A 13,731-nucleotide genomic window follows, 5' to 3' on the forward strand; every position below is an offset into this window, starting at 1 on the left:
TTAATTCAGCCATTCAGTAAGAAAATTTCAGCTGAGATTAATGATAACAGATTTTTTGCTGAAAATAAAGTTTATGAAACATACCTGAAGACAGGAAACATAAAATAGGAAATCTAAAAAGAAACAAGTGTAGTACCATATATTCCATGTATTACTCATATAGTATTTGTAGGTGACCTGGCTATCTAGAAATAGTGCTTTGCTATCACATAGGTTACATGCTTTTGAATATACTTTTGTTTCTAAGACTTGGTATAGGTTGGAAATTTAGGACACGTACATCAACTGCCAACCTAAAACATCTAAACCAATGCATCAGCTTCCTAAGAATTTTTTTTTTTAAACCTATACTGATACTAAGAAAGAATTAATTTAGTTTTTCATCAGCCCTTGTGTTTTGGGGGCTTTATATTCCTGCTTTCCCATTTCTCTTGCTATCGCAGTGCAGAAATATGTATTTTAAAAGCCAGCACTTGGGCTCTCAGGTAATCATATGACTCCAGGTGCAGGGGATTCAAGAAAAAGTGCTCCAGGATCCTTCACGATCTGCCCAGTTTTGCATGCCAGGGAACCATTTCAATCTAAACAATTACAGTGTTGGTCTCCCTACTTTCTAGTTCATTTTCATTAAAAGAATAGTGATTTTTCTGAGGAGGGTAAAAGGAAGAAAACGGAGAAACTTCATGAGAGATTGGCAAGACAGAGGAAACTCCACATCATTTTAATTAACACTGTGGAGAGTCCTCATTCACAGAGCGTTACGAACAGGCATTAATAAAGGAAATCAACTTCCTGAAGTAAAAAAGTGTCATGGATCTTTCAAATTTCACAGCTTAAAGATATCCCCCCTTACAACCTGAAGGGAAAGAGCACACCAGACCACACACTTTGGTTCTCCCGTGTATAAAAAAGCCAAATGCTTTGGTTTTGCCTCTTCTACAGGAAAGCTTCTGGGAAACTCTCAAATGTGTTCTCAGCCTTTAGCTTCTTAGCCAGGAGTGCTGAATCACTCCTCTCGAATTTTTCCAAATTGAAATTGTAATTTAAAATATAATTTTCCATAAATTAATTGTAGACAGATGTAGATTTTGATAGAGGGGGGAACTGAGGCGACAAAGCTACAAGGCCTCAAAATCACAGCTCTTCAGCAATCAATCTTGTGTTGCATCCATCAGTTCTTCCTACTTCACCATAACAGCTTTTAATTTGTAACAAGCCCAAATGTGAATAATTCAGTGAGCAACCAAAGCACTAAGCCTACTTCCTATATGCACACTGGAGCCTCTCCCGCAAGAGCCCTACCAAGGTCTCTCTCATCCTGGGTACTGATTTCTTGCAAGACTTGTAGAAACATAATGTTCTGTGAGCCATCTCTCCCCATGAACCATCTGAAATGAGATCGTAAGTTCCAAACAGGCACTGAAAGGGGAAAGACAGGCTGATACACACAGCACCAGACAAATCAGACAGCTCCTGCTTCCCTAGGAAACCGAGCTGAAATATTAGTCTCCTTGGGCTGCTCTTCTTAAAAAGAAAAGGTCCTTGGAGGCCAAGGTTTTGCACAGCTCACACATGAGCACAGGAACACGCTGCCAGGAAAGCAAAAACACCTCTCTGTGGAGAGCCTATGTGTAGAGAGGCAGCTCAGAGCACATCCTCAGCAGGCTGCTGGGAAGTGCTGCTGTGAATCCAGTTTGCAGCCTGGGAGCAAGAGGAATTTGACAACCTGTGCAGAGAGCAAGCTGCTCCCGTGACAGTCCCTCCTAGCCTGTTACTTACCTGGTTGGTATCTGCTCACACCTGCCTGAGGCTGCAGCTGTGCACAACCTTTAACAAAAGGGAGACCTACCACTTGCTCCAACTCCTCCCGTTGGCAGCGCAGCCCATCAGCCAACCTGCTCATAAAGAAGGACAAGAGGCCTGAAGTTGTCCCCTTCCCTGCTTCCCTGAGGAAAAGCCATAGGCCACAACTGACTCATAATTTACCCTGAAGTCAACAGAGGTGGTGTGTCTTTTAGGTCATATGCAAACTCCCCCACCTCTTCCTTTCTTGTGAAGACAAAGACTTACTACCTTCCAGGTCATTTGGTAAGCCAGCAAAATGCTGGAACTCTTCAGACAGAAGTTGCTAGAGAACTGCCATGTATCTTTTAGCTGTTATTAACACGAAATGTCACCTTCTGCAGTCTCAAAACCTTTTCATTTCACCCACATGAGAATTAAACATCTCAAGCTGCTCAAGGCCCAGCTGGTGGGTGCACAGTTATTCATCCCAACCAGGCACACAGCAGCCAAACAAGGAATTTACCTTATGACTCTGAAGCTGCTTTACAGGTAAGGAATGACAGGGCTTCTTCTAAACCTGTTCGTTTGCAGTGCTGCCCATTCAGTGGGAGCAGTTCTCCTTGACTTCTCCTCAACTCTCCTGATGCTTTACACTGTATTAAAAAAAACAAACACATAACCCCCCCCCAACCCAACAACACTTAGGACAAGGGAAACGGCAGCAGAATACATTAAAAAAAAAAAAATCCTTATTGGTACTTCAAGATCTTTACAGCACACCTCCCTCCCAACCCACTCCACCCTCCCAAGATCCATTAAGTAGTTATCAATCAAACCAAGAGGATGGCAGCCCTGAGCAGGAGGTCTGATATCCCAGTAATGATACACTGACTGGGGCAAAGAGTTTCTTGCTATTGGCTTCTGCCACATAAATAAAAAGATGACCAAAATGAATTACCTGTATCAGAGGAGTAAGCGTATCTTCTGTCTCTCTGCTGCTGCTTTCTTTGTATGTTTTCTGTAGGGCTACTTAACACAGAACCTGACATGCAGGTCCAGGGGATGTGTGTGAGCAAATGCAATAATTTTTCTTTTCTCCGTATTACTAGGACTAGGTAACTAACATTTTAATGATCAATTTTACCATTTTCATCTTGCAACAGTATATAACATTACTATAGTTTCTTATGTTCCTGTCACATAAACTATTCCCTCCACACAAAGACAAAGTAACTCCTTCAGTTTAACTATCAAGTACAAAGGTCTTTTTCACATAGAAAATATTCATGACCATTATAAGTTACTTTCCATCTACTTTGCAACAGTACTATGGAACTCTATGACCATCCTCTCAGTTTAAATTAATCTGCTCAGTTTCTTGTCAGCACCTTACAAACACATCAATCTGTACAGATGGAAGAGAAAGCTCATCACAATCCGATCCATGGACTGCTCACCCAAACATCTCTAAATCTTTTAGTTTCAAGTTTACAGGTGTCATTTTATGGCAGTCAATTTCTACATTTCATGAGAAAATTAATTTCTCCCACATTTTTGTAAATGCACTTTCACTTATTCCAGTTACCGTATATATTGCCTGCAATGAACTGAATGCACAGAGGCCCGAGCGGAGTAAAGAAACAACTGTTCCCCTCTCATCAGAGTACTGCACCACCATGACCAGGAAGACATGGTCACACCACCTGATGAGAGGTCTGCAAGCACATGGAGGTAACTAACAAATACCCTGCTGAGTTTCTAAGAGTGTCTTCCCATCTAGCTGTGGGTTTGCAGACAGTGGAGCTATGATCAGGATGAGCAGCAGTAGAACCACCATATTTAAAACATCTTTTGTTCACTGCAGAGATACAGCTAATAAAAAATAAACTACATGATGTCTTCTACTACATGCCAATTAAACCAACACAAGGAAATGCTACAAAACTAATCTACAACAACCACATTTACCATTTCACTCCCCTCTACGGAACGGCTCTGAACTTCTGATGCACCTCAGGATAAAGCCATTTTATCACAGCACAGTTTTTTATTAGCTGGTTCCCACCAGATGGGCACTGCGGCCCTCTCACACAATGAAATCAGTAACAGAGAATCTTTACTGGAAGCTCAGAAATTTGTTTACTTCATATACAAGAAAAACTTATTTACAACAATCAACAGTAAACTATGTACAAAAAAAATACAAGAGACATTTCCATGGTAATCACTGTATAAATTAACACAATAAATAGGAGGGAAGCAGGTCCCATTCTTAAGGCACAAAACCTTCTTCCCAAGACTGTGCAGGGATTCACTTGCTTCCCTATGCTTTTGACAGGATCACAGGAATGGCGGGGAGACCCCTGAGGAACAATGGTCGGTGGACGATGATATAGACATGCAGTCACAGCTGACGGTTGTAGAAAACCATAATTTTTCATCCTTTCCTTTTTTTTTCTTTTTACAGTACACACATCTTAAGATACAAAATATTTCGTGTAAACAGTCTTTTTTTAAAATCACATAGATAGTATGCACATTTTTAAATAATACTAAAACAATGAACAAAGCTTTCCATACGATTTGGGTGCAGAAACACTCCCAAGACTGGCAATGAAGGCCTTGGCAGAGCTGGAGGCTCCCGGGTGCCTGGCTCTTGTGCGGCCCAGCCAGGCCGACACCTCCAGGCACCAAGTGGCACACCTCCCCTCTGCTGCAAAGAGCCAACTCCTGCCGCAGCGGGGGACGCGTGCTCTCAGCACTGAGATACCACAAGCGAAACCAGAAAGACGGCATTAGCACTAACAGCCCTCCCGAAGGTAGCCCAGAGCAGGATGCTGCTGATAGCTGCTTCACGGGCCAAACCTCCCTCGAGTCTCCATTGCATGCACTCCCACTGAACTGAAACATCACAACACAGGGTACGTTATTCCCCAGAATCTGCCATTAAAGTTAAATATCCAGGGCAGTGCCAGAATGTGAGATAATGTACTGAAACCTCTTCCTAGCAGAAGAAACCGTATGCCCAGCTCACTGCAGACACTGCCCCAGCATCACTGCCAAGGGTGAGGGATGATAAACAGAAGGTGCCACACAGCTTTCACATGAGTAGCATTTTTTGAGACTAAACATATGTGCGATATGTACAGTTCTAGCTTCTCTCAAGCTGGTGTTTTACTTGAGACTGCAGGAGAGTCTCTTTTTTGGCAAAGCAGCAGATTTTTTTACTATCTAATTGTCTTTCCTGAGTTTCTCTCCCACAAAAAATTATCAGATGCCCGAAGAGGAACTCAGAATAATGTAGCCAGAAGTTCAGCCTGGCTCCCTACTTTGCAGATAGCTCTCACTGATGTTTGACACAAATTGTCCTCATCTATTCACAAAATCTCTGCAACAGAAATCTGCATTATTCCCAGTGATGTAGAGCTACAACCCTTTTGTTAGATACAAACCTTAATACATATTCAAAGGCACGCAAGTTAAATATGGATCCCATTTTCTAGCTCTTAAAAGAAGGTAGAACTCCCTCCCCACCTCTGATAAGCAACAGAGAGGAATATACTGGCTATGAACCCTTTGATAAAATGTGCACATACAGAAAAAGGATCTGAACCCATCAACACGACAGATCATAAAAGTGAAAGAAACAAAGATTGGTCTGTGCAGGCATCATCACTCATAGCAGATGGCTAATGGCCGTCAGGCCTCTACAGATATGGCAAGAATCAAGGAACATGCCTGAATCTAGAAATTCTTTGGATTCCCCTGTTACTCTGAGCAGGAAGAGTAGAGAGGAGCTGTTTCTATTGAGGCAAGAATTTAATCCCCCAGGAATTTCGCAAGCAAGGCAAGTGCATATTGTTTATGCACCTTTAACCATGAAGTTGCCTGGAGAAACTTCACAGGAAGAACAGCTCCTTCACCACGTACAGGAACAAACACAGATGTCACCTCTTCTCCAGAGTTATCACCTGTCTTGTGCTCCCTGCTGCGCTCTCCTGGGCAGGCACATGAATGTCCTAACCACGCACACTCCTGGGGACAGGCAGCAGACTGCACCTTACTGTCACCAGCGAGGATGGCTGTGTCCTGGAGCAATCCTTAGTGGAAGTTTCTCCTCATTCTCATGCAGATGCTGCTCTGTGCCTCAACAAGCAAGTGGGAAAATACAGTATGCCTTCAATTCTTACTCATCTGACACCTCAGGAATTCAATACAGTGAGGGGGGGCTGTACTGATAAAGAAAAAGCATGGCTATGGAAGCAATTGCCCATGTACAGATAGGAGAAACAAATTCAGGGCAAAGCTGAACATATTTCTTGCTCAGTCCCCACAGTATTTATAACAGAAACATTGTTAGCTGGATTAAGCATGTTTAGTCTTCTGTTAACTTCTCATGAGCAAACCCTGTTACTCGGTAGGCTGAGTGAAGACATGTGGGGTGAATGACAACTAGTTAAAAACAGATAGGGAGAGTCAGAATACTTGGTGAAATCGTGAAGAATGCAATGGAGTTTGCCCAGCATGAAATCAGCCGTAACCTTTTTAATCTGACAAGTCTTTACATAAAATAACTTGACTGACTGTTTTTACACTAGAGAGCTGATGTCAATTTGATAAAATCCTTACAAATAACAAAGAACAACGATGTCCTCAGGAAATTATCTTTTAAGCCACTGTGTATGTGGCCATTTTTCTGTCTGCAGCCATAGCCAGACAGGTGTCACTCTGTAATAATAAAAAAAATAAATACATACAAAACCACAAAGTAATTAAAAATTCCTGCTGTCTCTCCAGCTTTATGGAACTGAATGTTCCTGAATTCCCTTTGCAGTGATAAACATGGCAATATAGCTATGCATGCTGGTCTTCGGGCTTTAACAGTTACCCGATTGGGGTCAGGCAATACAGTGGAAATTTGAAGGCCGTCTAGGAACTCTGATTCAGAGGCACTAATTTTTCCATGCTCCACTGCTGGTGGTACCAAAAGCAATTTACCAACATACTCCAATTTTCATTACGATGCTCATCTGCTCAGTAACAATCCTCCTTCTCTCAGTGCTCTTACAGGAGCCCTGATGTTTGACAGCACACAATATCTCTCTCAGGGGTACAACCTAGGAGGACTGAGCCACCCTAGTCTTTTGGTATCCACCTTGCAGTGAAGGAGCAAGGCAGCAAGAGAGAGGAGCAAGGTGGAAAAGCCACTAGATCCAGGACAGGTGAAAAGATGCCAAGTACTACAGATAAATCATATCTTTTGTGACAGAAATAGTTTTCTGCACTGCAAGTTGAAGTAAAGAAACAGCTCTGTTGTCTGTGGCCATGAAGGTGGCACTAAATGGGCAGGAAGCTGCTCCTGGCCATTGCCAGTCATGCTGCTCCCCCCACCAAGATGGAGCAAATTGTTCCATATCTCACTCCATTACATTACATTTCTCACACAGCCCTAACAGCTAGTTAGCGTTCCTCTCCCTTTCATTTGGTCTCCTGAAGATGAATTCAGAAGGGGGAATGTCAGAGCTGATCTCCTGTAATCTTTTGGCTCTCCAGAATTTTGTCTTTTCTTACTGTCAGGAATTTCTGAACAATTGTTTGTGATGCCTGAAAACCTAAAGGTTGTACCATTGCCACTGGCTGGAAGAGGAGAGCCAGGCCCTGCGGAAGACCCCGCAAGCTGGTGCGAACCGCTGTTTGAACCACATGCATTGTTTGTTGCAAGGCATAAGTCAGTGTGAGAATCACTGGGTATTCATCGGCAAGAGGTTTGTACTGGCTTTGAATTTCTAATGCAAATCACATGCAACTATAGGTGCATTAAAAAGGGATTAGTAAGACACAAGGACAAGCTTTGTCCCACTTAAATGCTCTAAGATACAGGTGTGACAGACAGATGAGTGGGAAAGTTTTGGGTCTGAAAAGACTGTCAGATGCTCCTGAACTAAGACTGGCCAATATATCTTTTGCCCTGAATAATTCTACTGTGATGAAGTTATCCAGTAAAGGTAGCTGTGTTGCAATTCTCAGGAGTCCTGCACTGTCACTAGAACCAGAACTTCCCACGTTGGAGGACATGGTTCTTCAAACAGCAAGTGAGTTTTCTTCCGGGAGGCTCTGCCTGACCGCAGATAAGGTGCCTCTCGACTGGATGCAGCTGTACCCCACATGAAAAAAGGTAGCACCATGCTTGGTTGATATGAGCTCTGAACAGCTACAATTTGGCTGTTCAGTAGAGACAGTTGTGAGCACATCTGCTCTGTGAGGTGACTGCTGTGCAGTTAGGGGGAATGGTAGACACAGGCTGTGAAAACAGAGGCTAAACCTCGCTGGCAGGAGTACTCCGGCTCAGCTCCTTGATCCCGTGCAGTATCCTCTTCATGTGACCCACTTTGGTCACACCCAGGTCCTGGAAGAAAAGAGAAAACCTTACCTTAGGAGAAAGGCAGGGGGAAAATTCCAGGTGGCCAAGCAATGGTTACAAACTAGTCAGCCAGTTACAAAGAGAGGAGGAAACCAACCAGAAAGATTACAAACCTGATGGTTACATATGGAACCTCAAACCACGTGTCAAAAAGCTATCAGAGCATGACAGGGTAATGAACACAGAGCAGGCATAGAGCAATGGAGAGAAACAACTGCAGACCATTAGCCAGAAATGCAAATTGCTTTGACTGTTAAAGGCCAAAGCAAGAGAACAGAAAGAGCATACAGATCTCAAGGACCTAAGCTAGTAGCCAAAACATGCAGGAAGAACCAACCCATCACTGGTCACATCAAATAAATGTGTACACTTGGGTACCATGCAACAAAACACAGGCTGTAGCTGGATGGCATGCAGAGGAATCAGCTACACAGATTACAGCAAACCTCAGAACAGGAAGATGGTCAAAATCACGAATGAAGATCCAAGGGGCATTCAACAAATGCCATGCACTACTTTACAACAAAGTATTTTTCTGCTATATGCAAGTCACCAGAATGATGACACAAGTCTCTTGCACATGCAAAGAACCACCACTTTCAATTTTTCTCTGTAGGGAAAGCATGTCCTGGTGAGGAGATGCAAAGTTGTGTAATGTGGTTACTAAGCACTATTTAAAAAGATTCTCTCCATCTAGCAGCCTCATCAAAGACCACAATGACTTTTTTCTTGTAACAAAGAAGTGCGATGATCTATTTGTCCAGAGACTACAACATAAGAACCAAATTTTCCTAATCATAGCATGTTGTGCAAAGATGGTACAGGAGCAGAGAAGTTGAAAACTTCCATTCCGTCATTAAAATCAGAGACTCTCAAGAACACTACCTGCAATCTGTGTGCTGGACTGTATTACACCTCCAGGAAGCTGTGGCAGAACTGGACAGCTGGTCCCTCAACTAGCTGTTCTACCTCCCTGCTATTAAAAATCAGGTGACCTGAAATGCTGAGAAAATAAAACGAGGCCACAATGAACCTGTTCATCTTGCCAAGGCACGTGGAATGAACAGCGGGCAGACCACTTCCAAGCACATTCAGCACAGAAGGTCATGCAGATGCAGCTGGCCATTTCTCATGAGACGACCATGAAAGTACCTTGAGGTCTCTCCGTTCGAGGTGCAGGAGCTCAGAGCCCCGGACGTCATGCCGGATGAAGATATCCTTATACTCACAAAGACTGAGATGCTCAAGCCAGGCCGCAACCTCCTCCGTTCCCCAGAGGTGAACTGTTAGAGATGGAAAAGCAGGAGTGCATTGAGTACCCAGAATCCCAGAAGACAGTGAGAGATGAGGACACCATCAGCACTCAGTGCCAGAGAAGGAGGGCAAGCAGTACCACAGCCTCAAACCAAGGGGAGGGCAAGGACTGGCAGCACGACCTACAGTCTCAAACAAAGGAGGTAGGGCAGAGAAAGGTAAGAGGTGTTCTCTTAAGCAGAGGCTAGCTGCAGTAAAGCCAGGAGGAAGTGCATGGTTGTTTTGATGGGATTGGATATGCTTTTTAAAGTTTACCCCCATGTTTAAGAAGACTAAGTTCATTGATATTCCTCTGCTTATAAAACAACAGATTCATAAAATAAATCACGAAGAATCAAGCACAGGTTAGTTTGCTATTATGTACAAGCACTTGTGCTCAGTAAACAAAATGGCAACCTTTCTCCCCCAAGTCTCAGGGAGAGAGGAAGAGTTTAGACTTCCACCTTCTTGCACAGCCTCTAAATAAGAGAATAATAAAGTTCCCAAGTTCTGGGAGGCAAAGAATGAGCACCAGCCTGTCAGACAGGAGGAGACTGTACCCACAACTCCATGGCAGAGGACAGGACCCAGAAGCCCACAGAACAGGTATTACTTCTGAATTTTAGAAGAAAGTCTTCATAAGGAGAGTATAAACCAAAAATCAACTAACCCAACTGGAGAGAAAGTGTCTTGAATGGCAATTTGTTGATTCATGGCTAGTTTTTATCTACTGACTAGTAGGATTAAAGGTCAGGGTGCACCTGTGGTGATGCTGATCCCCAGCCAATTAGACATGAAACTTGATTAAAGCCTGAGGGTGAATCAGTGAGAAAAACATCATTAACTGTATCACAGAGAATTAGCAGTGAAAAGACTGGAGATATGCGGACTTGGGCCCCACAGTCGTTTTGATACCTAAAATGCCAAAATCCTCAAATTCACTTCACTAAGCACCCCCTAAAATATCCCTGAAAATGTCTGGATGTAGGCAGAATTCTTCAGAGGGTACCTCCTGTTTCTGCTCAGGAATATTTATGTGGTACTGGGGGATCCTGACTTAGACAGAACGGAGCAATAAGCTACTTTGCCACATGAAAAAGACAGACTAGACCTCTAAGAAAAGGCAGATGCACTTGAAACAGAAAAAGGAGAGAACATGAGAGGAAACAGACAGAGAACAGGTAGTGGTGTGATCACTGATGTGACAAAAGAGACACAATGAATGAGCAGACTTGGTACCCGGCAATCCCATGCTACTATGAGTCTCCTTATTTTTGTTGTTCTTCTCCTTTTTAAACTTGGTCACCAGCCGGAATTTGCCACTGCGGCTACGTTTAGAATAATCCAGCATCTGGTTCTGTAAGAACAAAAAGGGGAAATCAGGCAAACAGTCATAAATTGATTGGAACAGACCAAGAGCAACAAGTACTGTCAAGCTCAGCTCCATGACCTTGAAAGAGAGGAAAAAAATTTCTAAACTCATTCTGATCAAGATTGGAAAGGAAACAGAGAAAGTTGATCCCATGTCAGGCAAGGGACCTTAGCAGGAAATTACTTTCTTTAGCCGTAGGGAGTCAAGTTTCCTTCTTAATGATTTTTTTCTCACATCAGTTGTATATTCACAGGAAGTCAAACACTCACAGCCAACTAGTGAAAAAGAGAACAGCTAGGGAAATATAGCCTTGGTTCTCCTCACCTCCTCATCGCAGGGCTCCATAAGCTGCCATAGCCAAGGGATGTCTGCTAGTTTCCTCAGCTGGAGGTCCATGTCTGCCAGGGCTGCTTGGAGCTGCTCCTTCTGTGGAGGATCTAATTGCTGGATCAGAAACGGAAACAAAGCAGAGTTAAAAGCCATATAGTGGAACACACAGCCAGGCCCTTGCCTTGAAATTCCTAGCTAACAAAGCAGTTCCTCCTTTTAAAAGGAAGTGCATAGCAGGCACTCTGCCCAGATGTTACCAAGTTAATGATTTTCATCTTTTTTGAGCTCCCAACTCTGCGCAAGCTAGCTTGAATGCTCATCATGCCTATGTAGTAACAGCATCCTAAGTCCTCCATGATAACATTTAAACTGACTTGTTACAAAGACACAGAAGACCAAGACCAGCAAAATGTTGCTTGCTAAGACAACAGTAGGGAAAGGGGAGAAAGTGAGAGGCTGCTTTACTCCTGCTTTGTGCTTCTTACCAGTGCCATCTTGCCCGCCAGCAGCAGCTCTGTCTCATTATGTAGGGCTTTGACATTATTCACCATCTCTACAACAAGGCTGCAGTTCAGACCCTGCCGGGAAGCAATTCATGCGCAAATTAAGCCTGGAAATGCAGAGGTCTGAGCAGTCAAAAGGAAGAAGTCTCAGACGAGCAAGGCCTACTTATGGTCAATCAGAAAGGAAAACCAAGAGGTATGGAACAAGGACAAAATGGGAGATGCCAAGTGAGTGAAGTACCTCTGTAGACTTGGATTTAGCGTAGACTTTGTCCATAGACTTGGAGCTGGCATTGACAGCATGGGCAAGCTCCTGTTCCATGTCCTGACAGGACTGGGCTATTTCCCGAATGCTAAAGAGAGAATTACAGATTGCATCAGCATATGCTCAAAGCAGGAGAACTTTTCTGACTGGGTATCTCCTTTTAATACCCATCTGAGTGACAAGAGCAGGGATAAAGCATGGGAGCGGCATGCCAGCCTCTGGCAAAGCAGGGCAATTCTCCCTGCTATAGTGAGCATGCATAGGCAAAGCAAGGCAGATTTCACATGCACAACTCCCGGTGCATATTCAATTCTGCACACAAGTTGGGATCAATTTGAAATACAACCTAGACATTTTAGTATGGCCATAGTGATGTGAAAGGCAGCTGCACAGATGGCAGTTTAATTAACACTCCTCTGATGTGACTCTGGGAATTTTCTCTCAGATGCCCAGACCAAGGAGCTGAATGTCTGAGTAAAGGATGAGCAGGTGAGCATACTGTGGCTTCTTCCAGAAATCTCTGCTGGGCATCAGGATTATAAGAACCCAACTTGTCATCTGAGCTCCTAGAGAGGCCTTTACTTCATTTCTGATAAAAATAATTGATATTCAAAGATAATAGGTTCTTTCAGGATTAAAGGATCCATGTTTGCTCATAAAAGTAACATTTCTTGTTCAGAATATTTTGTTCAGAATGTAAATTAAGAAAGTTTATTTGACTTCAGTCCTCATGCAGCTGGGACAGTGCATAATGAATGGATGTTACCCCCAGTGACATGGACCAGCACTGAGGAAGACAAGAGTGAACAGAAACATCTCCAGGAACAGGGAGTAGGACAAGAACTTGAGGCACCAAAGGAGGGCTCTATTCACCAAAACCAAACTGAATCCCACCTGTGGATCAGAGCACCTGCAGCTTGACCAAAATGGATGATCTGGGTGGATTCTTCTTCGGACATGATCTCTGGTTGCAGAGAGAAAGAGGAGGGTCGGGACAACTCACACTTCTGTTTGTCCTCCCAGGACTTCAGGGTGCTCTCAAATGCCTAAAAACACAGCAGGCAAACTATAAGATACCTTATAAAGCTCCTATAAAAAACAATGGCTGTGCCTATGTCTGTAAAACATGTAAATCTGGTATAGACACTTTTCATTGCAGGACCCAGTTGTTCAGCTGCTTATAACTTTGCTAACTAGCTGTCTGGGCTGAAGTTTTCCATGTCACATGCTTGCCTTGGCTTAATTTTTGCTTAAACCTAGTTTTAGTCAAAATTACTAGGCCAATTCTCAGGGCCAGACTAGCAAAATCCACCAATTCCCTACTGGTGGCAGCCTTTTCTGTAAGTAAAATGTATCGTCTCTACACTTCAGTATTACTGCACACCTCTTCAAGTGACATCTCAGAGCTGGAAATTAAAAATGTCAAAGGCTCCTCCTTATCTGAAAGTAAACTGGGCTTCCCCAGTAGTTGGTGGGACAAGCAGCTGAACTCAGAGCTAGGACCTGTCCCACTTGCACCCGTACCGATATCCCTGCTGGCATCAGCTAGCAGTACAGGATGAAGTAAAACAGATCCAATGCAGAAGGATCAAAATTGGATATGGTGAGAATGAAAACTGAAACGAAGAGCCTCGGGGCAAGGAGAGATGGATCAATGAGCACAAGAAATGGCAAGAGAGAAGGTTAGACAAGAGAAGGGACTATAGGAGGGGAAGACTGAAGTAGGAAGAATAATTCAGAGAAGATGAGAATAACAAGTAGG

General features: G+C 43.4%; 1 protein-coding gene across 1 annotated transcript in view; it reads right to left on the bottom strand.

The window, feature by feature from the left end:
• Positions 1 to 3,880: 3,880 nt before the first annotated feature.
• Positions 3,881 to 13,731, bottom strand: part of DGKD (diacylglycerol kinase delta) — a 48,804-nt gene continuing 38,953 nt past the window's right edge. The window contains exons 23-29 of the mRNA XM_009284301.2: positions 12,864 to 13,015; positions 11,946 to 12,057; positions 11,687 to 11,779; positions 11,196 to 11,315; positions 10,739 to 10,856; positions 9,359 to 9,489; positions 3,881 to 8,191 (exon numbers count right to left, since the gene is read on the bottom strand). Coding sequence (XP_009282576.1) covers positions 8,102 to 8,191; positions 9,359 to 9,489; positions 10,739 to 10,856; positions 11,196 to 11,315; positions 11,687 to 11,779; positions 11,946 to 12,057; positions 12,864 to 13,015 — 816 coding nt within the window. The 3' untranslated portion in view covers positions 3,881 to 8,101. The remainder of the gene's footprint in view (positions 8,192 to 9,358; positions 9,490 to 10,738; positions 10,857 to 11,195; positions 11,316 to 11,686; positions 11,780 to 11,945; positions 12,058 to 12,863; positions 13,016 to 13,731) is intronic.

This window comes from Aptenodytes forsteri, unplaced genomic scaffold (genome assembly GCF_000699145.1).
Source record: "Aptenodytes forsteri isolate BGI_AS27 unplaced genomic scaffold, ASM69914v1 Scaffold278, whole genome shotgun sequence".
NCBI lineage: Eukaryota > Metazoa > Chordata > Aves > Sphenisciformes > Spheniscidae > Aptenodytes > Aptenodytes forsteri.